The sequence below is a fragment of the Cebidichthys violaceus genome, unplaced genomic scaffold (genome assembly GCF_023349555.1).
Source record: "Cebidichthys violaceus isolate CVI_PGR_0920_01 unplaced genomic scaffold, fCebVio1.0.p SCAF_28, whole genome shotgun sequence".
Taxonomy (NCBI): domain Eukaryota; kingdom Metazoa; phylum Chordata; class Actinopteri; order Perciformes; family Stichaeidae; genus Cebidichthys; species Cebidichthys violaceus.
The window spans coordinates 3451041-3475982 of NW_027176461.1; the positions used below are offsets into that span (position 1 = coordinate 3451041).

General features: G+C 42.9%; 1 protein-coding gene across 1 annotated transcript in view; it reads left to right on the forward strand.

Annotated features, from left to right (window-relative positions):
• The window catches only part of col12a1a (collagen, type XII, alpha 1a), a 55120-nt gene that overhangs the window by 8353 nt on the left and 21825 nt on the right, over positions 1-24942 (forward strand). Inside the window, exons 9-35 of the mRNA XM_068721569.1 lie at positions 71-361; positions 485-1087; positions 1767-2045; positions 2140-2415; positions 2505-2777; positions 7463-7732; positions 9837-10103; positions 10346-10538; positions 10623-10747; positions 12334-12483; positions 12588-12707; positions 12836-13000; positions 13116-13262; positions 13899-14038; positions 14657-14786; positions 15379-15524; positions 16001-16130; positions 16266-16402; positions 17487-17616; positions 17728-17867; positions 18149-18281; positions 18495-18527; positions 19306-19445; positions 21568-21697; positions 21875-22014; positions 22128-22257; positions 24174-24316. Of these exons, the coding sequence (XP_068577670.1) occupies positions 71-361; positions 485-1087; positions 1767-2045; positions 2140-2415; positions 2505-2777; positions 7463-7732; positions 9837-10103; positions 10346-10538; positions 10623-10747; positions 12334-12483; positions 12588-12707; positions 12836-13000; positions 13116-13262; positions 13899-14038; positions 14657-14786; positions 15379-15524; positions 16001-16130; positions 16266-16402; positions 17487-17616; positions 17728-17867; positions 18149-18281; positions 18495-18527; positions 19306-19445; positions 21568-21697; positions 21875-22014; positions 22128-22257; positions 24174-24316 (4961 nt within the window). The remainder of the gene's footprint in view (positions 1-70; positions 362-484; positions 1088-1766; positions 2046-2139; positions 2416-2504; positions 2778-7462; positions 7733-9836; positions 10104-10345; positions 10539-10622; positions 10748-12333; positions 12484-12587; positions 12708-12835; positions 13001-13115; positions 13263-13898; positions 14039-14656; positions 14787-15378; positions 15525-16000; positions 16131-16265; positions 16403-17486; positions 17617-17727; positions 17868-18148; positions 18282-18494; positions 18528-19305; positions 19446-21567; positions 21698-21874; positions 22015-22127; positions 22258-24173; positions 24317-24942) is intronic.

Consider the following 24942-nt stretch of genomic DNA (forward strand, 5'->3'; position numbering starts at 1 on the left):
CTGCCATTGTAAACACACATTACATCTTGAACGTTCACGTAATAATACATTTCCTGCATTTTCCCCCCAGTGGTGGATCCAGCCACTAACCTGCAGGTCACAGAAATGGCATCTAAATCAATGAGGGTGACATGGGATGCCTCACCGGGTGATATCACAGGCTACAAGCTCACCCTTAACCCCATGCTACCTGGAATGAAACGCCAAGAGCTCTATATTGGGCCCAAGCAGACGTCCATCAATGTCCGTGACCTTTCCCCGGAGACCGAGTATGAGATCAGCCTGTATGCCCTCAAAGGCCTGACTCCCAGTGAACCCACCACAGAAATGGGGAAGACCCAGCCTGTCAAAGTGTCAACAGGTAATACATTTTGTTGTGCATGTCATCTTTCCTTGACTATTCTCAGATATACTCAAAGTCCCTCACTTATGGAAGCCTTATAAAGCCTTTCAGTGACCCATCATTTTTTTTGTCTCTTGGCAGAGTGCTCTCTGGGAGTGGATGTGCAGGCTGATGTGGTCCTACTGGTTGACGGCTCGTACAGTATTGGATTACAAAACTTTGCCAAAGTCCGTGCCTTCTTGGAGGTTCTGGTCACTTCTTTTGACATTGGACCCAACAAGGTTCAGATTAGCTTGGTCCAATACAGTCGCGATCCACACACTGAGTTTGCCCTCAACACCCACCATGACATTAACGCTGTTGTCAAAGCTGTGCGCACATTCCCCTACCGTGGAGGCTCCACTAACACTGGCAAGGCCATGACCTATGTCAAGGAAAAGATCTTCATCCCTGGCCGTGGAGCGAGACAGAATGTCCCTCGCGTCATGGTCCTGATCACAGATGGAAAGTCATCAGACTCCTTTAAGGTTGCAGCAACCGGCCTGAGGAATATTGATGTGGAGATCTTTGCCGTTGGTGTGAAGGATGCAGTGAGGTCAGAGCTTGAGGCCATTGCTAATCAACCATCAGACACTCACGTCTATGAGGTGGAGGACTTTGATGCCTTCCAGAGGATCTCCAAGGAGCTGACTCAGTCCATCTGTCTGAGGATTGAACAGGAGCTGCTCAACATCCAAAAGAAAAGTAAGTCAGAGGATGGAATATCTAAACCCAATAACTATGATTAGGAGTGCAGCCACATAATATGCTCTTAACTTCTTGGCATTAGTTTTGGATGACGATGGTTGTTCCATACTGTACTTATTAGACACTGTACCATCTGACTAATGTCAGTTGGCCAGGTCTTCAGTCGTTGGTATAATGTCAAATAGCCAATGCAATCAAGAACAAGTGAAACACAGCAGTATAATATGGTAAATTGCTGTAAGGCAAGGCAAAAGTGAAATTGAATTACTTGCCAATAAACATACCACAAAGCCAAATACATGCTTCTTGAATGAGCTCTATCACACCATTTGACCAACTCTTTGAAAACACTACAGTGACTGGAACTACAGTGCTATTTCGTCTTGACCATAATTTTAATTCAAAACTCTCTCAAATCACTGAGCTGGGGTGGGTTGTTAGCTGAGCAAGGTTACAAAAATGCATTGCATTTCATTGCTGTTAGTAATTGAAGGTAATGTCCATGGCCAAGGCAAGGGCAGACAGCAGGAAGGAATAAAATATAGCCACAGGAGACTGATAAATCTCACAATTTGATGGGATAATATGATAATGGTACTACTAATTTGAAACGTTTACATGATTAGGGCCTGTGCTCTGCCTTTTATTGACAGAACAAGTAACTTTTTATTTTCAGGTCTGCGTCCACCCAGTGACTTGGTGTTTTCCGAGATTACCTCCAGAAGCTTCCGTACCACCTGGATAGCTCCTACTACCAAAGTTATGGGTTACCTGGTGCGTTTCCGCAAGGCTGAAGATGTCACCGGAGACTACATTTCCATGGCAGTGCCTAGTGATACCACCACAGCCGTACTGCCTCATCTATTCCCCCTCACCGCTTACGAGGTCAACGTCTTTGCTCAGTATGAGAGAGGAGACAGTTTCGCTTTGTCTGGTGAAGAGACCACTCTAGAGGGTAAGAGAGATTTAGTTGGACCTTACGCAATGTACCACTGCAATAGTCATCAAAATGAGAATATTTTGAATCTAAAATTTTCTTTCCTTTTCAGAGAAAGGGACTGTGCGAAATCTACGAGTTACAGATGAGACAACCAACAGCTTCAGGGTGTCATGGCAGGCTGCTCCAGGTCCGGTGATCAGATATCGCCTGTCCTATGTCCCACTGAGTGGTGCTGGGGAAACACTGGAGGCCCAAACCATTGGATCAGAGACTACCATAGTTCTCGAAGAGCTTTTCCCCATAACCACCTACCGTGTGTCTGTGTCTGCTGAGTATGCCACAGGCGTAGGAGACGAGATGCAAGTAGATGGAACCACCAAAGAAGGTGAGTCAGAAAAACGACGTGTTTTTGGCAAACGTGTTTCTGCACAATGGATATGAATAAGTGTCTGATCCATTTTTGTTGGCTTTCAGTCCGTGGCTCTCCTCGTGACCTTCGCGTCTTTAACGAGACCATATCTACAATGAAACTGGCATGGCAGGCTGCTCCAGGAAATGTTCTTCAGTACCGTATTGCCTTCAAACCTTCCGAGGGCGGTGACAGAAAGGAGATATCCGTCAAGGGAGATACTACCCAGGCTGTGCTGAAAAACCTCCAACCATCCACTGAATATGAGCTGTTTGTTAGTGCTCGCTACTCTTCTGGTTTGGGTGATCCTCTTCTGGGCACAGGAACCACCTTAGAAGGTAAGGGAGAACATCACATTGCTAATGCCTATTTTGAAACCTTTGAAGCATGGTTGGACTATTTCTGTCGCCAGTGTGTGACAGAAATGTGAAGCATGCGTTGTGGCTGTGGGCTCAGCAGGTGGGTACTGCTGAGGGGACAAATTAATTCTTGTGGTCAGCTTCTTTTGCAAGCAAATTCTGAGATTTAGGCATCCGTATTTATTGTATTTAATTGATGTTTATACTTTGTTAACATTATGAGATCTTGCATGATGTAAAACTACTGAAATTAGGTCAGTTGTCTCCTAAATTCCTCCTAAAATGTACTATCTGGTATTTTTTCACATCATTTTGGAAGTTGGGCTTTTATTTTGCAAGGTTGGTTGAGTATATGGGCCATGGTTAGAGGGGAAAGACGGGAATGTGGCACTTGTTGTAATTTGTTTGGCATAGACTGAGGGGCAGTGAGATGGAAATGGGTGTGTGACGCTTGTAAACCTAGAGAACTTATGAAATGGTTTGGAACAGACTTTGACAGCCATATGCCTGCTGGAAGTACCTATACATCTTGGCCTGTCTGAGATGAAGAAGTTATTTTTTTTTACAGTGGATTAAAAGACATATGGAGGATATTTGATAATTGATGTCAGTTATTATTCTATTTTTTATGTGGATTTAATGATTGTTCAGTACACCTGACATTGGTCTTCATACTTTAACTAAAAGCAATGAGACAGATCTCTGTTTGAGAATCTTTTTCTCGTCTTTTGCTGTTTAAAGGCAACACAACAGGGGGCAGGTCTTCTATTGGTTTCACACAGAGTGGGAAGAGACATTGTTGTCACACCACAGGAAAGGAAATCAAAAAGATCTCTTTTGAGAGAGATGGGGGAAGTCCTAGCTCTGGTGGGACAAAACAACAATCAAGGTACTGTATCCCACAGAGGAGAATATCTCTGGCTTCCAGTCAGTTCAGTTTATGACTGCTAAACCAGTAAACTGTGTATGAAATGAAAAGGGCTTAACTGGCCATGTATACGATTACATTGGTGAGTTAGCCACTCTATGCTGTACTGTATGGAATGGTCTTAGGATCAGAGAGCAGCAAAACAAAAAACAAAACGGTTACTTTTCTTTATTCAACCGTTTGTGTGCCAAGATGAAAGCAGCGGCCCATGTCTGTCTATAATCGTGTCCATGCGTAACTCAACCTGAAATGGATTCCTCTTTGAAATCTGTTTGAGCCCATGGACACATCAAGTGGAGTTCTTGATTCTTGATGTCGCCTCCTTACACTCCTGGCAGCACTGAGGTCCTCAGTGCCGGGCGTGTTCCTATTTAACAGGGACATTTACTGCAAACCACATGGCTCTGGGCACTAGGTTGTGTAGGAGTGACTTTGGCTCATCCTGTGTCCTATGATGTTTTTCAACCATTATTTAATGTCTGTAATAATGCATGTTTATGTACATTTGATGAGTGCAAGACTTCTAAAGAAATGTTTGGTTTGCTGTGTTTTCCCCTGTTCCCACATTGACCAAAGGGTTTGGTTTTGATTATAGAGTTGGTTCGTTTCCACATGTCAAATCTGTGCTGTCATCAACCATACACCCCCACAAGGAAAAAGTTTCATGACAAAGCACTTTGTTTAGCCAGCACTATTAGACTGCCATGACATCAGGAGGCCTCCACACTGATCTCATTGTTTTGAGTGCCACTCACTTTGAGTGACCCTCTCTGTGAAGTCCATGTAGGCGAGACCTGGAAGAGAGTGGCTTGCACAAAGCCATCCCTTGTGGCTAACGGTGGATGTTAGCCAATACAGAAGCCTTGAGTAGGACAGAATTTAAACATCCTGAAATGACTCAGGAAGAGGACAGAGAAGGTGTCATAGCGAATGCTTAGATGAACATTCCAAATGTGGATATTATACACAAACATGAATAAAATATTTACTTAAGAAGAGGGAGTTTTATCCAGCATGTGGAAGACGTTACCTAAGAGGACCTTGAAAGCTGTGTGAACTGCCTGTGGACTGTCTGTTCTTCTTCCAGGGGGGGGGGGCAATAGACAGGGAGAGACGGGGCGACGATGAGTTAAAGAAAAAGGGTTCTTCAAAATGTGAGCCAGAATGCCTCAGTGTGGATAAAAAGCCTGTGATTTGAGTACCCAAAACTGTAAAGGCCCTGAAGCAGCCATTGTACCAATACCGCAAATAATTAACGACTTGCATGACACAGCAAATGTTTTCACATGTGCCAGAGGGAATTCTTTTTACTGTCTTTAACTTGGACAGCAGCACAACAGCAGGTGAAACTGTAGCATCTTGGTTTGATTTCCTCTTAAACTGACGCCTTTAGGAGAGTTTAGGCTGTGCCAGGCTCTTTCAGTGGTACCGCCAGACTGTTTTTCTCCACCACTCTAAAGGTGCTTTGAAGTAATAGAGCAGAGACAGGCAACCTTGGCACACACACACTGAAGGCTTCAGCTTTGTGGCTCAGATGTATGTCTCAGTGAACCAAGAGCAATAAAGTGAGGAAAGTTGGAAGTGGGATGCCAGTGCTGAGATGGCACTTTGAGGGAACGATGTATTTCCTGCAGTGATTTTGGAGGAGTTTACAGTACTATACTATACAATACTAAGGCTGTGTAAGTAAGAATTAGGATCCAAGGTTGTGAATAAAGATATACGGTGGTCTAATGGGGCGAGGGACTCAACAGCCATGTAAAATCATTAGAATAATTTTCAGTGCACAAGCTCGCAGTGTTTCCTGTGCATTTTGTTTGCCTGCGGGCCTTTTGATTTGCAGTCATTTATATTTTTAAGCTTTTGACAGCTTTGGCTACAGATGTGAAGGCTATGTCAGCACATGCCCTGCAGGAAATCTCTGAGATGATCTTCAGTTGTGTCATATGTGGTTTTCTAGAGCTTTGGGTGAGGCTGTAATGTGAACATGTTTGTTTGATCTGGTCCTGTCCCAGGTTGTAATTTGAGAGTATCTTTCTCCTTGAAGGGCGGGGTGTAGTTTGGTGGCGGAGAGAGTAAATAAGGAGATCCAGAAGGTCTTTGTTATTATATTGTATTGCCATTATATCGCTTGTATACACATCTCTACTTAAATACATAAGCCTCTGTAATGCTTCTATCTAACAACCACAAAGCTAGATTGAAAAATGTAAACTGTAACCAAACATCAAACTTTAAAAATGACAACTGATACAGTGATGTAAATGCATATATTACATGCAAACCGAAGCTTTTGCTGGGTCTGTCGACCATGTGTTTCATGTATGTGGGCTTTGCTCCTAGGAGTGGCCCCTTCTCTTTAGCTTGTCTTCAAGTACTGATGAAAAGTGAGCCACTGTCTGCAGAAGTCATTATCTTGTGATCCTTTTGCCCTCGATTCACACACAGCCGGAAAAGTCAGTCACGTTTATATTCCTTTGCCTTTGGCAAGGATAAACCCTTTTGATGGAATGATCCGGGTTTTTATAAGTGGCCACGGTGTTTTCACGGTCCTTCTAAAATCTGTAACTCTTCATTAGTTTGTGGTCGTGGCCATTACTCTTCATATCTGGCCTCCGCTCTCAAGGTGCCGATTGCTGTGTTTGGCGGGCGGCGGCGCCGCTGTTGTTATTTCTGTTCAGATCAGTTTCCAATTCAGAAATAGATGGATGCTGAGAAGGACTCGAAGGGTGATAGATAGACATAGTGGCTACCTTTTCCGCTGCACTGTTGCTTTTTCAGAATTATTATGCATTGCACTTCCTTTGCATCTCATTCTGCATTTGGCTTATTTGTTGAACCGCATTTGGTGAGGCTTGAAGAATAAGGTTTGAGAAAGACCACCCAGCTACACCGCTCTGCCTGTGATTATATTGTCATTAGGTGCTGGCATGTAGGGGCTTAGGGCCTTGATTCAGGATCAGGATCCCAGAGGTTGTGTGGGAGACTATGCGTATCCTCCTGCAGCAGATGAAGCTCCTGTATATGGGCCGCCAGACCTGAGTGTTTGTCCATCTCAACATGGGTATCCCTCTAAGCCAAGCATTTGCTGGCCGCCCATCACGAAACACCACCACAAAAATTCCCTCAACTCTAATACTGTGCATTTCTCCTTTCACGATGGTTTCTCAAGAAAAGTGAGTGAAGGGGAGAAAAGGAGAGCGCAACATCTGCAATAGTAGCAAACACACTTTCGTGGATCGGGTTTCCAGTGTTGCGATGGAAACTTTAAAGTGCAGCCGGGAGAGGCGCTGAGGATATGTGATTTATGATTAGTTTTGCAGAGATTTTTCCAGTTCTCTCTGAGAATGAAGAGAGAAAATCAGGTTGTTCAAACAGATCCTCAGGGGTTAAAGTAGAGACAAGTGAGTGTTTTTTTCATGATTTGTCGCTGGGGTTCTTAGTTTTGTCCATTTCGTGTCTCGCCCACTTCCTCAAACCTCTATAAACCTCCATTAGAAATCAACATCACCTGGAAAAGCTAAAGCTCCCTGAAGCTTTTTTGTACTTTAGCGCTAACGCTACCATCTTAGTTCAATCATTGTGCATCGGAGCAACTCTAATCAAAGAAAAACCTGAGGAAATTCTTCAGGTAAACAAAAGTAAAGCTGTAGTGCTACTTATTTTCCGTTTCCATATCCATTAAGCACATGATGACGGACTGTTTCTAAGGCTTTTCCTCTTCGTTTATCCACAGAGCTTGGTTCACCCAGAGACTTGGTGACCACAGACGTCACTGACACCAGTTTTGCCGTGTCTTGGGCCGCGGCCCCCGGCAATGTTCGTCAGTACCGGATCAGGTGGAAGTCTCTCTTCACGGAAGAGGCTGGGGAAAAGACGATAGCAGGAGACACCACAGCCACAGTCCTCGAGGGCCTCACCCCAGAGACACGTTATCAGGTCTCTGTGTTTGCTGGCTATGGCCGTGGAGAGGGTCAGCCATTAGTTGGAGAAGAAACCACAGATAGTAAGTTCCACCATACACTTATTCCCTCATCTTTCCCTTCTCTCCGTTTTTCATACTTCGGCTCCTTTCTTTTTTTCTTTCTTTCTTTTTCTTGGTATTTATCCAATGCTAGTCCTGTCTTGGGATTAGCTAGAAAGTGTGAAGCCAAGGTAAGTGTGATTTAACTCTAAGTCATAAACACTCTATGACCACAAAGGGACAATTGCACATTTTCTTTTTTCATCTCTAACTGTAAAGAAGACCATTTTTAAAGCCAAGAATGCAGGTATAGACGTTCTTGTCATAAACACATAAGCTTTAACGTTTCATATGCCTGTAGTTTGGCTGTAAGCTCAATTTTATCTGCCAGTGCCAATTACTGTTCTACTCATTCTGTTAAAAGATAACTGATCAAAGCTGTTGGCGTTCGCGTGAGCCATCAAGAATATGGAGTCTTCAAGTGCACATCTTTATGACTGTGCGTGTGTGTTATATGTATGTTCAGAGGTGACGTAATGTCCAGCACACCTGTGGCCGGTTTTCATGGGAGATGCAGGACATATAGTCCCTGGCCTCTCCCTTGTTAGACTACACTCGTGCTTGGATGAGAAAAGCACATTGAGCGGAAAATCGCACCAGTTGGGAGGGAATTGGTCCGCCAGTTAGTAAAATGGAATGTGCTCTAGGAAAAATATTTCCAACCATCATTACTGTTTATTGATTCTGGCAAGCCATAAATGTGACATACACACCGAACACAACCATGAGGCAGCTTTGTAAACTGAAATGTTCACTTTGCTCATTTTTCCGTTTGCTTTACAGCCGCTATCTCTTGCTCTCTTTTCTCGTGCGCTACATAAATCACACGTCTCTTTGGCCTGAGCCAATCGAGACGAACTTGAATGCGCTGCTTTTTTTCCGTTCATAAAAGTAGAGCATTCTGAATATTTTCCCCAGCTCATTTTGATGCTTCTGACAATTCACACTTGCCCTTCCTGCTCTGAAAATAAGAAACACTCTGTGGAGCACAATGGAAAACTGAGAACCATGGCTTTGCTCAGCGCTTGAAGTGGAAAAACAAAAAAATGCCAGTACTCCCTTTATTCACATGTTGGTGTGTGCATCGGCCAGCATCAGAAATCTCTTTCTACTTATTCCTATTTATTTGTTATTCAGTTTGTTATGATTGTCACTTATTTATTATTACGTTATACTCTGTCAATCATAATCATTGTGATGTTACTGTTATATTACTTTACTTGGACTATGCATCTTCATAGTAGGCCTATAATACTAAATCCAACTTAAACTTTATAGGGTTATGGTGGTGTTTAAATATACAGCCATGGTGTTAATACTTAATGTGCTTCCCTGTGCTTGTAGCCTAAAGTATTGCTCTATAATATATTATAGGAAAGCTATAGCCTGGAATCAACACCAGTCAGCCAGCAAGGGCGTGAGCTACTCATTCAGGTTTTAGGAGCAGTGTCCCAGTGAGGATGCTCCAACATATTATGCAGCAGGATAAAAAGACACATTCTAAATTTTGCAGCATAAATCCGCTGGCAATGTGTCGTTTGATTACGAATCGCCCAGAGAACCTGATGTGTACAGGGCAGAAAGGAGTACTGGCACCTTGTGAGAAGTTTTGGTGCGCAAGAAAAAGTCACGGTACGCCAAAGAGCAAAATGTAGAAGTGGCGGTACTGTCTACTGATGAGTTCTGGCCCACTTCGAGCACTGGCTTTGCTCAAGTGTACAAGACATTGGGCTCCCAAACCTTCCAACTAAACATGATCAATCATGTAAATTTCGGGCCTGTTTAATGTATACCTCCAAAAATCAGAAATATTTGGGTAGGTTTGTGTCCACACGCATGTGGAAACTGAGCAGATATCCAGATGAAAGACTGTGAGGTAGCCAAGCGTGTAACTGTTTAGTTTGCTCCCAGCAGGAAAGCCATGCTGCTAGTATTTCCAAAGGTATACTGGAAAAATACGTGGTTAAGCACACATTTAGCACAGATTCCCACCTGAACAAGGCCCAAAGTATACATTTTCCCGTCATACCATCCATTCATCATTTCTCCTCTTTTAACCTTTGTTCCTCTTTTTCCTTCCTTGCAGTTTCGGCGGCTGGCAGAACGATTGTTGTCTCTGAAGAGACGGAGAAGAGCATGAAGGTGACATGGCAACCAGCGCCTGGAAATGTACTCAACTACCGCGTTACCTACAAACCAAAGTCAGGAGGGCGCCAGCTAGCGGCCAAGGTTCCCGGTGGCACCACCTTTACGGTGCTGAGACGCCTTACTCCCCTCACCACCTACGAGATCACTGTTCTACCAGTCTACCGATCTGGAGAAGGCAAAGCAAGGCAAGGAGAAGGAACAACACGTACGTTGGTTTGTCGTTCTCTAAACCACAAATGTTGCTCCTTCTGTTGCCAAGTTTAGGACAAGTTTACCCACATGTGCTTAACTACGTCCTAATATCAATCACAATCATCTCTTACTAAATGACTAAGGCAATAGTGCAGAATTTGTTCTTCCTCCTCATTACAAAGTACTTTAAAGATTTAGTTTTTAATATTTCATCACGCAGTTTAGTCAATCTATGCATTTTCCTTCTCTCCCTAGTGTCACCTTATAAAGGACCTAGGAACCTTCAGACTTCAGAGCCTGCCAAGACCAGTTTCCGTGTGACCTGGGACCATGCTCCTGGCGATGTTAAGGGCTACAAAGTCACTTTCCACCCTTCAGGCGAAGACATTGACCTGGGACAACTTCTGGTTGGTCCCTATGACAACACTGTGGTCCTAGAGGAGCTGAGGTGTGGCTGAATTCTCATCTTCGATCTCATTGTCACGTGACCGTTAAAAAATATCTGAAAATCTTTTATTTTTTTGGCCTACAGAGCTGGTACCAAATACACAGTGAATGTGTTTGGTATGTTTGAAGGGGGAGAGAGTATGCCATTGGCTGGAGAGGAGAAAACCACTCTCGTCGACTTACCTGATCCTCCTCCTTATGTGGCAACAGGTAAAGTTATCTAATATTCTACTGTGCAACCCACATATAGTAAAAATGTGGTATATATGATCAAAGGACTGCTAGAGGAACCATGTTTCATGTTAAAGCTAAGTAAAGCAACATGGTTATAGTCATTCTGTTACGACTCCTGTCGTCGCCTTTAAGGCAGCGTCTCCGGTATGTTATGGCTATGGGCAGCAACAGTCAAACATTGGAGACTGTATCACATAGTAAATTTCTGCTTCGGAAAATACGCTCCAAACTCATGGCCCATAAAAGCTGAAGAGCTTCCCTAAATGCCTTTCCTCGAAGCTAATTGTTTCGCAAAATAACAGCTGTAATGGCTATTCCATCTGTCTGCCCTTTTCTCGCTTTCTTCTTTGTGACACTTTGGGCTTCCGCTTTTTATTTCCAGTCCAAGTTCAGGCCAGTGTAGCTTCGAGCCATACGCGTAGAATCTGTTTGCAGTTATAAAATGTTTTTACTACCTCGCGAGTCAGAGCCCGGCGGGCAGTCAGCGTGAGAGGGAGGAAAAAATGTTGTGTTTGCTGGAAGGAACCAGAAAGGTCAGCTTGACCGCTCAGCAGCAGCCCCCCCGGTCGTAATAAGGTGGCAGATTAGGATTCAGTGACAGTTACAAAGGATACATTAGAACAGGTGTGAAAATCCCACTCTCCCCTATACTACCTATTGACAACAGGCCAGTCCCAACAAGCCTCTGGAGTTTATTGGTTGTGTCAAAAGTCTTAAATAACATTCTCTTTCATTCCTTGTCTTAATTTACTATAACTATTTAAATTGCAATAAATAATACATTTTACTGCTACCGTTACGTAATAACTTTTTTTTGGCTCTAGCAGTATCCTCTCCCTGACTGTCAATATAAGCTTCACAGCTGGTTCTCTGTCATGGGGCCTGGTTTTGCGGTTTTTCTGTGTGAGCAAACCAATCTGTAAATCAAACATGTAACCTGTTTTCAGTTGCAGACAGTGGCAGTTAGTGCGACATACTGCACATATCTCCAAAGCACATCTGCAGCCCTCTTTTAGGTACAGTGGATCGGATGCCTTCCTTGTCATCACACAGGTGTTTGGAAAATCTGAATCTCACCTTGCTGCTCTGGAGGGCACAGTAATTCCCTCTCCAACGGAGGCCTTTGATATGTCACAGGCCGGGTGTACTCTCCTGATTTGCCCCTGGGACTAACTCATGGATCCAAAAAGAACAACCTGAGAAAAATACTGCCTCGACATGCCACAAGACAAGAAGATAATAATTACAACACCTGGAAAATAAAAGTTGTCTGATAAAAATCCTCAGAAAAGAGGAAATGTTTTACTACTTGCTTGTAAATATATTGTTTGTCTGCACCCTGGGGAATGTTTTGATGTTAATAAGTTCTGTTCAATGCCAAAAATGATCTCTTCTCTTCTTGTTTCCTTTACCTCTCACACATATTTTAATTATCTCTTTCATTACAATTCACCACACACTATTGTGTGTACATGATAGTTGGACATGAACTTCTGTTTTATATATGTCATATCAAACCTTCATCTTTGTCAAATTAAGGCCCTGAAATTTTGCCCTCTCAGATGTGACTTGTAAAACCGCCGCACAAGCCGACATTGTGCTGCTGGTGGATGGCTCCTGGAGTATTGGACGTTTCAACTTCAAGACCATTCGTGCCTTCATCGCCCGTATGGTGGGAGTCTTTGACATTGGCCCTGAAAGGATCCAAATTGGTAGGTCTAACCAGAATAAGCACAGTTATAGTCAACTGGTTATTAGTAATAAAACAAAAAGTCTCTTTGCTTTGGTATAACACTTTTTTTGATGGTGTCTTTAGGTCTTGCTCAGTACAGTGGAGACCCAAAGACTGAGTGGCACTTGGATGCTCATCGAACCCGGGACTCTCTCCTGGAAGCTGTGGCTAACCTGCCCTACAAAGGAGGAAACACCATGACTGGTACTTTTATCTACATATTTAATGTTGCCAGTGGGACCGGTGTCACTTCCACTTCTAAAAGCACAGTAGTGAATTTTGTATTGTGTGACTATCAGGATGAAAGATGAACATTGATGTCGTCGTTGCAGGTATGGCTTTGAACTACCTCCTCCAGAACAATTTCAAAGACAACGTTGGGACGCGACCCAAAGCCAGAAAGATCGGCGTGTTGATCACTGATGGCAAATCCCAGGACGATGTCAACGTCAACGCTCAGAACTTGCGTGAACAGGGTATCGAGCTTTACGCCATCGGTAAGTGAAAACGAATCAGTTCTGTTTGTGTGCAAAAACCCGTTGTATGAAGTAGCCCAAAGCTTTCGTACTTATCACAGCGCTTATAACTACTGTCCTCATTATTGCTCTTTAGGTGTGAAGAATGCTGATGAGAATGAGTTGAGGTCTATCGCCAGTGATCCGGATAGTATTCACATGTACAATGTGGCTGACTTCTCCTTCCTGCTGGAAATCGTTGACAGCCTTACTGACAACCTTTGCAACAGTGTCAAGGGACCAGGTATGTATGAGTTTACAGCAAAGTATGCACCCAATGGACGGATCAAAGTAAAGAAATCACTGAGGAACAGTAACCGGATAGACACCTTCTACTTTGCAAAAAATAATAACAACCACATATAAGCCAACTGCTCCATTCCCAGACATTTATAAATATATATATACAGTGTATAGCATTACAGATCGACAGTTACATGTCTGGCCCACCATGGGAAGCAGCACTTTGAGGATCTTTGAGAACTTTGAAAAGCACGACATTAATCTGATGTATTATTATTATTATTATTATCATTATTAGAGCCAAAGATCCAGCCAAGCTCTTGGATATGATTGCAGATCTATTATTGTCTTCTTCCCCTGATATTCTCTCTGCCTCCCTAGAATAGGAAAATGTCTGCTCCTTAATCAAATTAAAGAGCTGCTATTTGATACTGTAGGGGAACTCCTTGGAGAGGATGTGGCTTTATAGTCTCAGTAAGTACTATGGTGTTCATAAGGTTCTGTTAGGACTTGTTTCTAAAAATGAACACTTTTATCTGTTGCCACATTTAGTTTGTCCCCCGCTCCTTAATGTCATTATGTTCACTGGGATGGCCCATTTAGCAGTTTCTGTCTCGTTGTGCTTACGCCTGAATAGGAGGCGCACCCGATGCTCCAACTGACCTGGTGACATCAGAGGCGACTCACCACTCCTTCAGAGCCACCTGGGTCGCCCCCGAAGGCCCTGTGGAGAAGTACCGTGTGGAGTACATGACTTTGTCTGGACGTCCACAACAGGTATACCTGCTTCATACAGTGAAACAATAAACAGCAACACTAAAAAAGACGCTTTGACTAATTCTAACAAAAAATGTGTAGTACATCTGGGGTTTTCTGGGGCTGTGGGCTTTAATGTGTCCTGACCCACCGTTTTTTTAGACGAATGGGAAACTCCACTCAAACTTCTATTTCCAGCCTCCTGTTTGTGTTGGCCTCTCACTGTTTGGGTGTCTAATTACATCACGACACAGGGCGAGGACACAAAACACACAGCTCGCAGCTGAGAGGATTAGAAAGCAAATAATGATTTCATGAGTGATAGCTCCACTGGCCAGCAGGGTCTTGGTTCCACAATGTGTGGAAAAGATGCACTTTTGGGTGTCTGAATCTAATTACATGTAGGAGATTTTTGTCCAGCTCCCATGGTTATGCTAAAAAGTGAACATAGTGATGAGGTTTTATTGTTGTTTAGGGATCCAAAATTGAAGCCCATGCTGAGTTTAAGTGCAGTAATAACTCGTCAGATGGATTTCTGTTTTTCATTGCACAGCTTTAAGAAATACTTAAGTCAATGCAGTAAAAAATCAGATCTCTACTCCTTTAGCTGCTATCTTCTAACCATTCCATCTGTATTAGGTGTTTGTGGATGGCACTGAGACCACGGTGGTTCTTCAGAGCCTCAACCCTCTGACGCAGTACATGATCAACGTCTACGCAGTGGTGGGAGAGGACAGCAGCGAGCCTCTCAAAGGAACTGAGACCACACGTATGTCTTCTCTTTCTGGCTTTTTGGCTTACAACAAGGCCCACATCATTTGATTTAAGAGACCCACTTATAAAAATCCATATATGGTGAAAGCTTTCTGTGGGAATGTAAACCACTTAAACTGAACTTACAAAAATTGTCTGACTGGTCTTTGATCATTTAGTCGTAGTCTCCCGCTTAAGGAAACTCAGAAAAGTGGGGTTGTCAAAGGACAACTGTTTAAATTCCAGCAGGCTGTTGAGCACTCATGAACCCCCAGCCTTTACTTCTATTGTCTCCATCCGGGAATCTCTCTGGCTCTCTGTGTGATTCCCATTAATACACGTTCAAAGCATAGTATATATATATATATATATATTGTTGTTGTTGTTGTTGTTGTTGTTCATTAAACCATACTTGGCTACTAAAAGATAGCAATTGTAACTCTTGATTAGATGCAAATTAAAAAGCAAAAAAAAGGGTTCAAGTTAAATTTTGACTAGTTTTAAGATGTTGTTAATTTCAGTTTTACTGATGGCAGTAGCAATTGTTATAACCTCAGTTTCACTGTGCCAATAATTGTTGCCTTTAACGTCATTGCCTGGTTATCTAGTGCCCCTGAGTGCAGTGAGAAACATGGACATTTATGATGAGCAGACTACCACCATGCGGGTGAGATGGGAGCAGGCAGTCGGTGCCACTGACTACATGCTGCTCTACAGCGCCATCAATGCCACGGAGCCCACCCTGGAGCAGGAGGTAAGAGAACACTTGAGAACACTTGAGAACACAGTGTGACCGAACGAAAGGGCATACGGCCAATCAGCTGGGGATATGACAGATTACGACATGGAAAAAATGTTCACGGGTGGACACAATCGCACATGCATTCATATGCAAGAAAACACACAATAACATACAATGCTAAACACGAGGGGTGACCAAACATTGTAAGCAGTTCTTGACAAAATCTAGATATCACACACTGAAATAGCACTTTACAAAGCCACCAGTGGCCGCTCCTCCACCTCCAACATTGTTAGTCTCAAAGGGGTGGGTGAACCATGAGCTCTGCCAAAGTGAACATCATCATTTTCTCATGAGGTGTCGAACCTCGGTGGGCCAAAACCCGGAAACGGCAGATGAAATTCTCCCACTGTTCTCATCCAAATGTCTCAGTCTATGTCACTTCCTCTCTGACCTTATGTTGTTGGCTTGGTCTGGTCACGTTGCAGATCAGAGTGCGAGGGGATACAACTGATGTCCAGCTGGTGAAGTTACTCCCCAACACGGCCTACTCCCTCTCTCTCTTCGCCCTGCATGGAGAGTCACCCAGTGAACCACTGACCAAGCAGGGAGTCACACGTATGTAGTCACTCAACCATGACTTGACCTCATTAATGTAGACCATTACAGTATTTCATGAAGCAGAGCCCCTTTGGCCTCTGCCTTGTCTTTATGAATGGTAAAACTAACACTGACCTTCTGGCCCCTGTTCAGTGCCCCTGCCACCTGCGGGCAAACTGACCGTTCGTGACGTCACCCACAGCACCATGTGGCTTATTTGGGATGCTGCTCCTGGTCTTGTTCGCAAGTACCTCATCACCTACAAGCCTGAAGAGGGAGATGCAAAAGAAGTGAGTTTGGTTCTAATCCTTTTTAGCTCCTCTCTTCCCACTAAAACCTTGTTTTCCACAAGGACTTCCGCTGCCTGTTGTCTGTTTGAGCCATTAGGTTTGTATATTGATATTTATTTATTTATATATATTCACTGAATCCTCCATATATTGGCTGAGACCACATAACGCAGACTGCAGCTGGTTGGATGGACCTGAGGGAATGTTTTGGAGTCCAATGAAAACATTATAAAACTATCAGAAAATTGTTGTGTGGGGGTTAAAGGGTGGATTGGACAGCTACTTTATGGTTGCATATCCCCTTTTAGGAGTTCTTGGGCTGCAGCAGAAAACTGTGGTCGGCATTTTTGCTACTTCCTTAGCCATAAATCAGATGGAGGTGATCCTCAAACCTCTTCTGATGGAAACACTCATGTGAAAGGGACTCATGGGAGGAAGATGCGATGCAGTGCGTGGGGAGGAAGAGCCTACTTCACAGAAAGTAGCACAATGTCATGTTTGTCCTGATGGATTATGTGATAGAGCCCAACAAATGACAGAATGACACTCACAACACAGACCGCAGGACATATTCCCTCCAGGTGAATCATTTTGCAATAGTTTAATGGTTCACAGAGACAAATACTGTGTCTGTTTGGACTTTAAACTCAACAAAAAAACAGCAACTGTTCAAATTAATGGATGTTTAGAATAAATATCTCAAGTACAATTTCTTGAAATTCAGCAAATAATTGTGATGGGATCAAGAGCAGTAAAATCAGCGTGGTGTTTCCTATTAATATTCCAAGTGGTTTTATTTGCAGTTATTTTGTGATCTTTGTTTGTTTTGTGTCTTTTGTTTGTTCCTGTTTAATTTCTTCAAGTTTCCTACTAGTCTATTATTACTTATAAGGAGTGCGTTCCAGCTGTCGCCGGTGTTCCGGGAAACTCATGCTGTGAACGAAATAACAATTTTGACTTGGCAAAATGTGGCTGAAGAGAAAAACATCTGAAGTTCTACGAGCTTTCAAACATCGATATGTCTGTATTTGCATTATTGATTTTCTGTAATAGTATTTAACAAGCGTGTTTGATTGTTCTACAGCTGGAAGTGGATGGAAGTTTGACCACCAAACAATTGGACAACCTGATCTCACAGACTGAGTATGGCCTGGCTGTCACTCCGATCTATGATGAGGGACCTGGTCAGCCAATGTTGGGAGATGCAATCACTGGTAAGAATTAAATCATCATTATTATGACATTGTGGATAATGGCACTGTCCCGTTTGCCTGCCTTTCACTGATATAGAGATCACACTTAGCACCTCTTCCTCTTTTCTGCAGATGTGGTTCCTGCACCAAAGAACCTGCAACTCTCAGAAGTTACACAGACCAGCTTCAGAGCCACCTGGGAGCACGGAGCCCCTGACGTGGCCCTGTACCGCATTGGCTGGACAAAGAGGGGAGATTCCAACTTCCAATATGTAAGAGAAAAAAAGCTGTCAATGATGTTCACATTTCTGATCTAATAATTCATGCAGGTATTTCTTGAGGAAGCTCAGAGAAGGTGCTTTGGTGACATTTTGAAAGAGAACTCCAATGGAGGCATGTAGAACATCTTGAAAACAGAAATGTGCACCAATCCAATTATGTGCCCTCTAACATGGATCTTGTGTTGCTCATCTGTGTTTGTTTGTTTTGGCTCAAATTTCAGGAAAGCGCCTTCCTTCACCCTGTGATTGTGTTTTTTTTATCTTCTCATCAGGCCATTCTAAACAATGATGAGCTAACCCACGTTCTGGAGAACTTGGAGCCAGACACGCCCTATGATGTGTCTGTCACCGCAATCTATCCGGATGAATCAGAGAGCGAGGATCTGCTGGGCACTGAGAGGACATGTAAGATTCACACTCCTGCAGCTCTGCGATGACGACTGAACAATCACCTAAGATAACACTGTTTTGCTTCAGTTGCTTGACAGAATCTCTGTCAGATCTTTGATTTAAGGCTAGACCAGTTATTGAACTTTCGATTTTTACCCATTGGAAATATGCTGAGTGAAATGTTGAGCGAAGGGTATGCCCATTATACCTTTCTATTTCTGCCTCTAGTGCCTCTAGGGTCCACAAGTGATGGTAGAAGACGTAAGTATATTTGTGGTAAAGCAAGAGGATGCTTTTTCTTTCAAGTTGTGAAAGCATGTTTTATTATTTAAACCAGTCATCAGCATTTTTGTTCATTGAACAACCATCATTACATCATCAAGCAAGGCCCTTAACCCATCCATCGCTCCAGTGGTGCTGTGATGCACCTGACACGGCCAGTTTTATTATGTTTGTCTGTCCTTGTCTGTGTTTGTCTCAATGTCCATACCATTCATCCCATGGCTGTTCCTGAATCTGTTCTTACTCAGTCAAATGACAAAAGAAATGGCTGAAGAGGGATTTCAAATATGCATGCCCTGCAAAACAGGGATTTGAATCCTTGTTTTTGAAGCGCATTCCATCATCCATCATCTATTCATCCATCCATCTATCCATCGCATTCATCCATGCATTTATCAGTCCATCCATTATCATCTTTCCATCAATCCATTGCTGTTCACAAGAATCCATCCCTGCCTCAGAAAAGACACCATCCCAGAGGAGGATTGTCTTTTCTTCTTTAAAGCTGCAATCCTTGATACAAAACTCTGGTAAATCTGCTTTGTTTCACCATGAAGTAAAGAAGGTGAAGTAAATTAATTTGTTTTTGAAGACATTCGAGATAAAGTTGACCTTTTAACATGAGCTGACCAAAATATCAAGGACTGTGTCTTTAAAAGATATATTCAAGGTATTCCATGGAAACAAATGCTCGTACCACATGGCAGATAGACATATTGTCACGGTTGTAATTGTGAAATGTGTGTGCGTTTTCCAGTGCCTAATGGACCTCCCACCAACTTGGTTGTGTTCAACGAAACCACCACCACTTTGAACGCCAGGTGGAATCCGGCTCCAGGCCGAGTCCAGAACTACAGGATCACTTACGTCCCCACAGCTGGAGGCAAGAGCCAGACAGTAAGTCACCCGACAGACCGACACACTGCTTTGTGTCGCTATCGTGTTTTCAAAAATGTACATAAGGTGCTTTTATTGCAGTTTCTCAACAAGAGAGATGCTCTGGTAGTTTAATGGCAAAGAAAAAACACAAGTTATAACTTCATCGGAATAGTCTGAAAGGAAAAACAGCAGTAGCAGCAGTATTGGTCATTAAAATAGTATACTTACTCCTTAATCTTCTTGCCCTCTTCACTGGATTTCAGTCGAGCATTACTTAGCCAGGCAAACTGCCGTTCATGGCCCCTTGAGCTTTAACTCAATCTCTGGATCTGTTTCTTCTTCCAGGGCTCATTTGCCTCTAGGAAATATAGGTGCTGCCACTAGTATTACATTATTTCAGTTTATCTTCAGCCAAAATCTCTTAATCGGTTGTTTGGATATGACGGCATTAATGTGGACGAAACCCTTCCTAGTTTTTCCTCAATATTTCCGGACTCCACAGACTGTCTCCCACTGGACCAGCATATTTTGGCTGCTTTGCTGAATGTGCAAAAGTCTTTTTGGATGACGGTTGAATATTTGGTTTTAATTTGCTGTCAGACATTTCTCATCGCTTCCACAAGCACGCTAAATGGTGCTTATGCACACGCGCTTACACACGACTACAGACTAATAAATCAACGCTAGAATGTCCAAACAACTTTGTTGAAAGTATTTCATCCTCACTATTTAGCATTTATGGGTTGTGAGAAGTTACTTAAGAGAGAAACAAATTTTGAAGTGACTGAAAGTTCTCATGTCGCATTTTGAGGGCTGATAATTTTACAGCTCTATGGGGAGAAAATATTTTAGATTTTGATGGTTCACATCCAGTGTGTGCTATTTGACTATCTGCAAATGGTTAAGTGTGTGTGTGTGTGTGTGTGTGTGTGTGTGTGTGTGTGTGTGTGTGTGTGTGTGTGTGTGTGTGTGTGTGTGTGTGTGTACAGGATAATGGAATGTTCTTGTCTCGTCAGGTCAGTGTATGTTTGAGTAATGAGAGAGTACTGTGCCACAGGTGTCAAATATTTTAGAGTAGACTGTATTTTAAGTGCTGCACAAAGTTGCTTCGCTCACAAATCTTGCAATTGGTCCACTGTACTTTCCTCTCTTTTAATAAGGTCCAGATGACAGCCAACGTTTGTCATACTGGAGAGGGCAACTAAAGGTTTACGCATATTTTCAGAAGTCAGACGTTTTGTGCAAAATACAGCTTCGGCTCAGCTGGTGTTACAGCTGACCAAAACTTTCCCTTTTAACACAAGGTGGAATGTTTTCCTCTTCAATGCTTGATGAAATTAAGTTGTGCTTGAGATCACACTGAAAGGTTGATGGAAAACTGGAAGATTGTTTCATCTGGGACAACAAGTCTGTTTTCCAAAATGTCTGACACACATTTTGCACTTGTGTACAAGAACTTCCTCGGTTTGTTTTCTTTTTCATTCCCTGATAGAAAATTCAGTTAAAAGACAGAAACTCACAGAGGATTAAAGCAGACTTAAAAGCACAGGCGGTTACACTATCATACTCAAATCCACACGCAAACACAAAGCCAGAAGTATTGTAGTAAATTCATCACCAGTCATGACTGTTATGACAAGACATCCGACTGTTTCAGCCATCAGTGTACAGATTTACCTTGGCCAGTGTGCTTTGTATTCATCATGGACAAACTCAAAACATCCCTCTTTAGAAATGTTGACAGTCTTTTAGTTTTCAAATAAAATTCTTTCCATCAGGTTATTGACATCACTTTGAGGGACCCATGGAGAGCTGTTAAACTCTTGATCCCATCTGATGAACAGATCAAATATATTTTCCCTCAGTGGATACTAGAATTGCTAAAAGTAGTTTGAAAGTTATAGCAAGACTGATGCATATTGTAGAAAATGCTTTCGAAGAGAATTAATAGCCTTTTTGGCTTTTATTGCTTTTATAGCTAGTAAACTGTTGTTTGAGTTGTTAAATTCATCACAACTGCATCCAGTATGAACACCTCGGGTTCACAAACATTGACACCATCAGTGATAACAATATATTTACTATATATATTTAAAAGATATAAACCAAGATTAGTTGAAATGTATTCTTTCCCAACTAGACCCAGGTTGGAGGGAAGAAAACCACTGTCCTGCTTCCAAAGCTGATCCCTGACACTGAATACTCCATCTCCATGGTGGCGGTCTATGCCAAAGGAATCAGCAAGGAGCTGAACGGCCCTGGAAAGACCAGTGAGTTGTGCTCCTCTTTGGGTGCTCCCAAATGATAGAAGTGATAACAGTGACAGCGCATGATAAATGTATACAGTTGTAAAAGTGCCCTCATGGACATTCTCTTAGAGCGTTAGACCTTACAGGCACTGATTGGGTTTGACAGTTCAACTGTATCATACTTTTATCTCACCCCAGAGCCTTTGGGCGGTGTTAGGAATCTGCGGGTCACTGACCCCACTACCAGCACCCTGAATGTCCTGTGGGAGGCTGCTGAAGGCAACGTGCGTCAGTATAGGGTCTTCTATGTCCCTGCAGCTGGAGGAGAGGAAGAGATGGTAAGTTGGAAAAAAGTTCTAGAGCATTAGACCACGTTGAGTGAATGGGCTTCTCTCCCACCTGTAGCGGCCAGAGTACATCCTGATGTATGTCTTGTTTTACTTCTGCCCAGGTCCAGGTATCAGGCAGCACCTTCAATACTGTGCTGAAGAACCTGCAGTCTGACACTGTCTACACAGCAACTGTGGTTCCGGTCTACTCCGCTGGAGAGGGACAACGCATATCTGAGAATGGCAAAACCTGTAAGCACTGCATGCATACAATCGTTGGTGTAGATCACAAGTTATGATGGTGATCCATGCAGGGACGTTTAGAAGCAGTAGTGACCTCCTTGGAAGACAGCTTTCAAGGTTTAGAATAGCCCAGGCTAAGTGAAAAGCCCTTAATGAACTACTGCACGACAGCAGTGGGATTTCAGGAATCCATTCATGTCGATCCAGCATGAACCTACTGGCCTCAGTTGTTGGCTTGTTGTCACTCTATGTCATAAACCTCAATGAGGCAGGCAGCCATTTATAACTTATTTGCTTCATATCATTCAAATCCTTTCAAAAGCTGTAAGCCAAGCCAAACTGACCAAATGCTAGAGGTGAATTGATGTTAACTTAATTCACACCTAACATGTCAAATGTAACATAACATAAAATGACAGTATTAAGCTCAGTCAGCTTAGTTTGAACTTCATTGAAGAGCCCATTTTTTCCTGTTTCTGCCACAATTTCAAACCACCAATCTCTGTTGGGAGTGAGTCAGCATTTTGCGGGGTGATTGCGTAGGAAGGAATTCCTCCGGGTTGGCAGCATCATAATGATGTCTCCTCTCTCTTTACCGTAATATTGTCCATTTATAGGTTGGAGGGTAGGGTAGTGGTCAGGATAATGGTGGGGATAGGGAGTGGGGGAGGGGGTGTATTGAGTAATTGGCTCTCATTTGGGAAAAAGAAACAGAAGGGAAGGGTAAGAAATGAATGGAGAGCATTATATGTTTCATGACTCTCAACTCACTTGGCTAAGGTCATGCTTCATGCCTGATACTGTTATCCCTATTTTCCCTTCTGGAGCAATGGTCATTCATGTTCTGTGGCTTTTTCCTAGAAAATGTTAACCAAACTGTTATACAGCATGTACAGTATGTCAGATCATGCAGCTACCGCTCACCTTGAAACTTTGTGGAACAATTTCGTCATCTCCATTCAAACGGCAGTGCCTCTATTTATTTTACAATTTAAGGATGGATCAGCTCTCACTATTTGAGCTAACTTTGCAAGCAACTGACTGTTAATGGTGTCTTAAAATTCCAATCAGCTTTATAGGTAACCGGCTTTGGTTTTGTGTAACTTTAACGTACGGAAGCCCCCTCGCTGTGTTTTTCCCACTGTGTTTTTCCCATGCATTTTTGGGGTTATAAAGGGGAGCGGCACAAAGCTTCTAAACATCTGCTTTGGGTTTTTTTAGAGGCAAGCTTCACACAGTGCTGCACATACGCCTTTTATATCCTATTCATTAACCTCCAGGGCACTGACAGGAAGCGCCCTTTTGGTTGCAGTATTGTTAAATAATGTCTTAAACTTGGCTCTGTTGGTTGCTGGCCGGTATTGTTCCCATTTCATTGACATGTTCTCATGTAGTCGTTGGACGGTCGTGGATGTCCACAAAACTAGTCTAGACCATGTTGTGTTAAATGAGACTGAATGGCAGTACCACTGTTTAGGAGACTCACAAAGGTATCATTTGAAACTCAAATAACCCCCATGAAAATACATAAGGTCAAACTTCACAATGCTGAAAGGAACAGCAGTATTCTATCTGTTGTTCTTGTGTAAATGATGGTTTTAGCCTCTAATTTTCTGACCTCTGTACATTCCCCTCTTATGAATGCCTGACCTAAACAATCTCTGTTTTTCTCTCCTCTGCCTTGTCTCATCCTCTCTCTCAATCTATCTTCCCAATCTTTACAAACCACTTGAGTTGCTGGCCTTTAACCTCATCCTGTCATCACTCTGTCTTCTATGTCTAACATTCCTCTCATCAATCTTCTTTCCACTTTGTACCCTGTTTTGGCTTAACCTTACCCTGATCCTCACTCTAACCTTTCACTTTTGTATCTCTGTCTCTACCTCTAACCACTGTCTTGCCACCCAACATTCCTGGCTCAGCAGTGGTGCGTAGCCCCGTCAAGAACATCCAGGTTTTCAACCCTACCACCAACACTCTGAACGTCCGCTGGGAGGCTGCCACAGGCCCAGTCCAGGAGTACCGGGTGGTCTATGCTCCGCTGACTGGCGCCAGGCCCTCTGAGTCGGTGAGTTTCCATCCACTGTGTTGAAAGACGTGTAATATAGCACATATGCATATAAATAAAGTTAATTTACATTGGTGCCCAATGGCACCCATAACTCCAGCTTCTTTTTTATTGTCTTATCACAGCCTATCGGTTACCATCTTATTGCACACAAAGTGAGGGTTTATTAAGAAAGAGGAGAATTAGAACACACCCGGGTGGTGATGTGGCCGCATTTCACCCAAGCAGCAACCAATGAAAATGTTTGACCTGCATTTACATTTTGCCATATGTGATCAGGAATGAAACAGCCTCATCCATTAGTCTGTTCACCAAATGGTCCATGTTAGTGTGTTTGTGTGCATGCATGTGTGCCTTTACTGCCAGCTGAATTCTTCTTTTTTTTACGCAGCGCTTCAGATAAATTGCAACTCCCATTCTTGACACAATATGTGTCATCTGGCACCAGTGTGACCACATCTTTCGGATTTCTGGGTTGCTTATAGAATCCACAAGTGTTACTTTGACATGGTCTCATTAGCCCTCTCCAGCATCTGCCGGTATTATTGCACCATTAAGAACGGTTTCTTCACTGGGGCTTTAATAACATGGTATTTGAAGAGTGAGGCACATTCCAGTTTATTGAT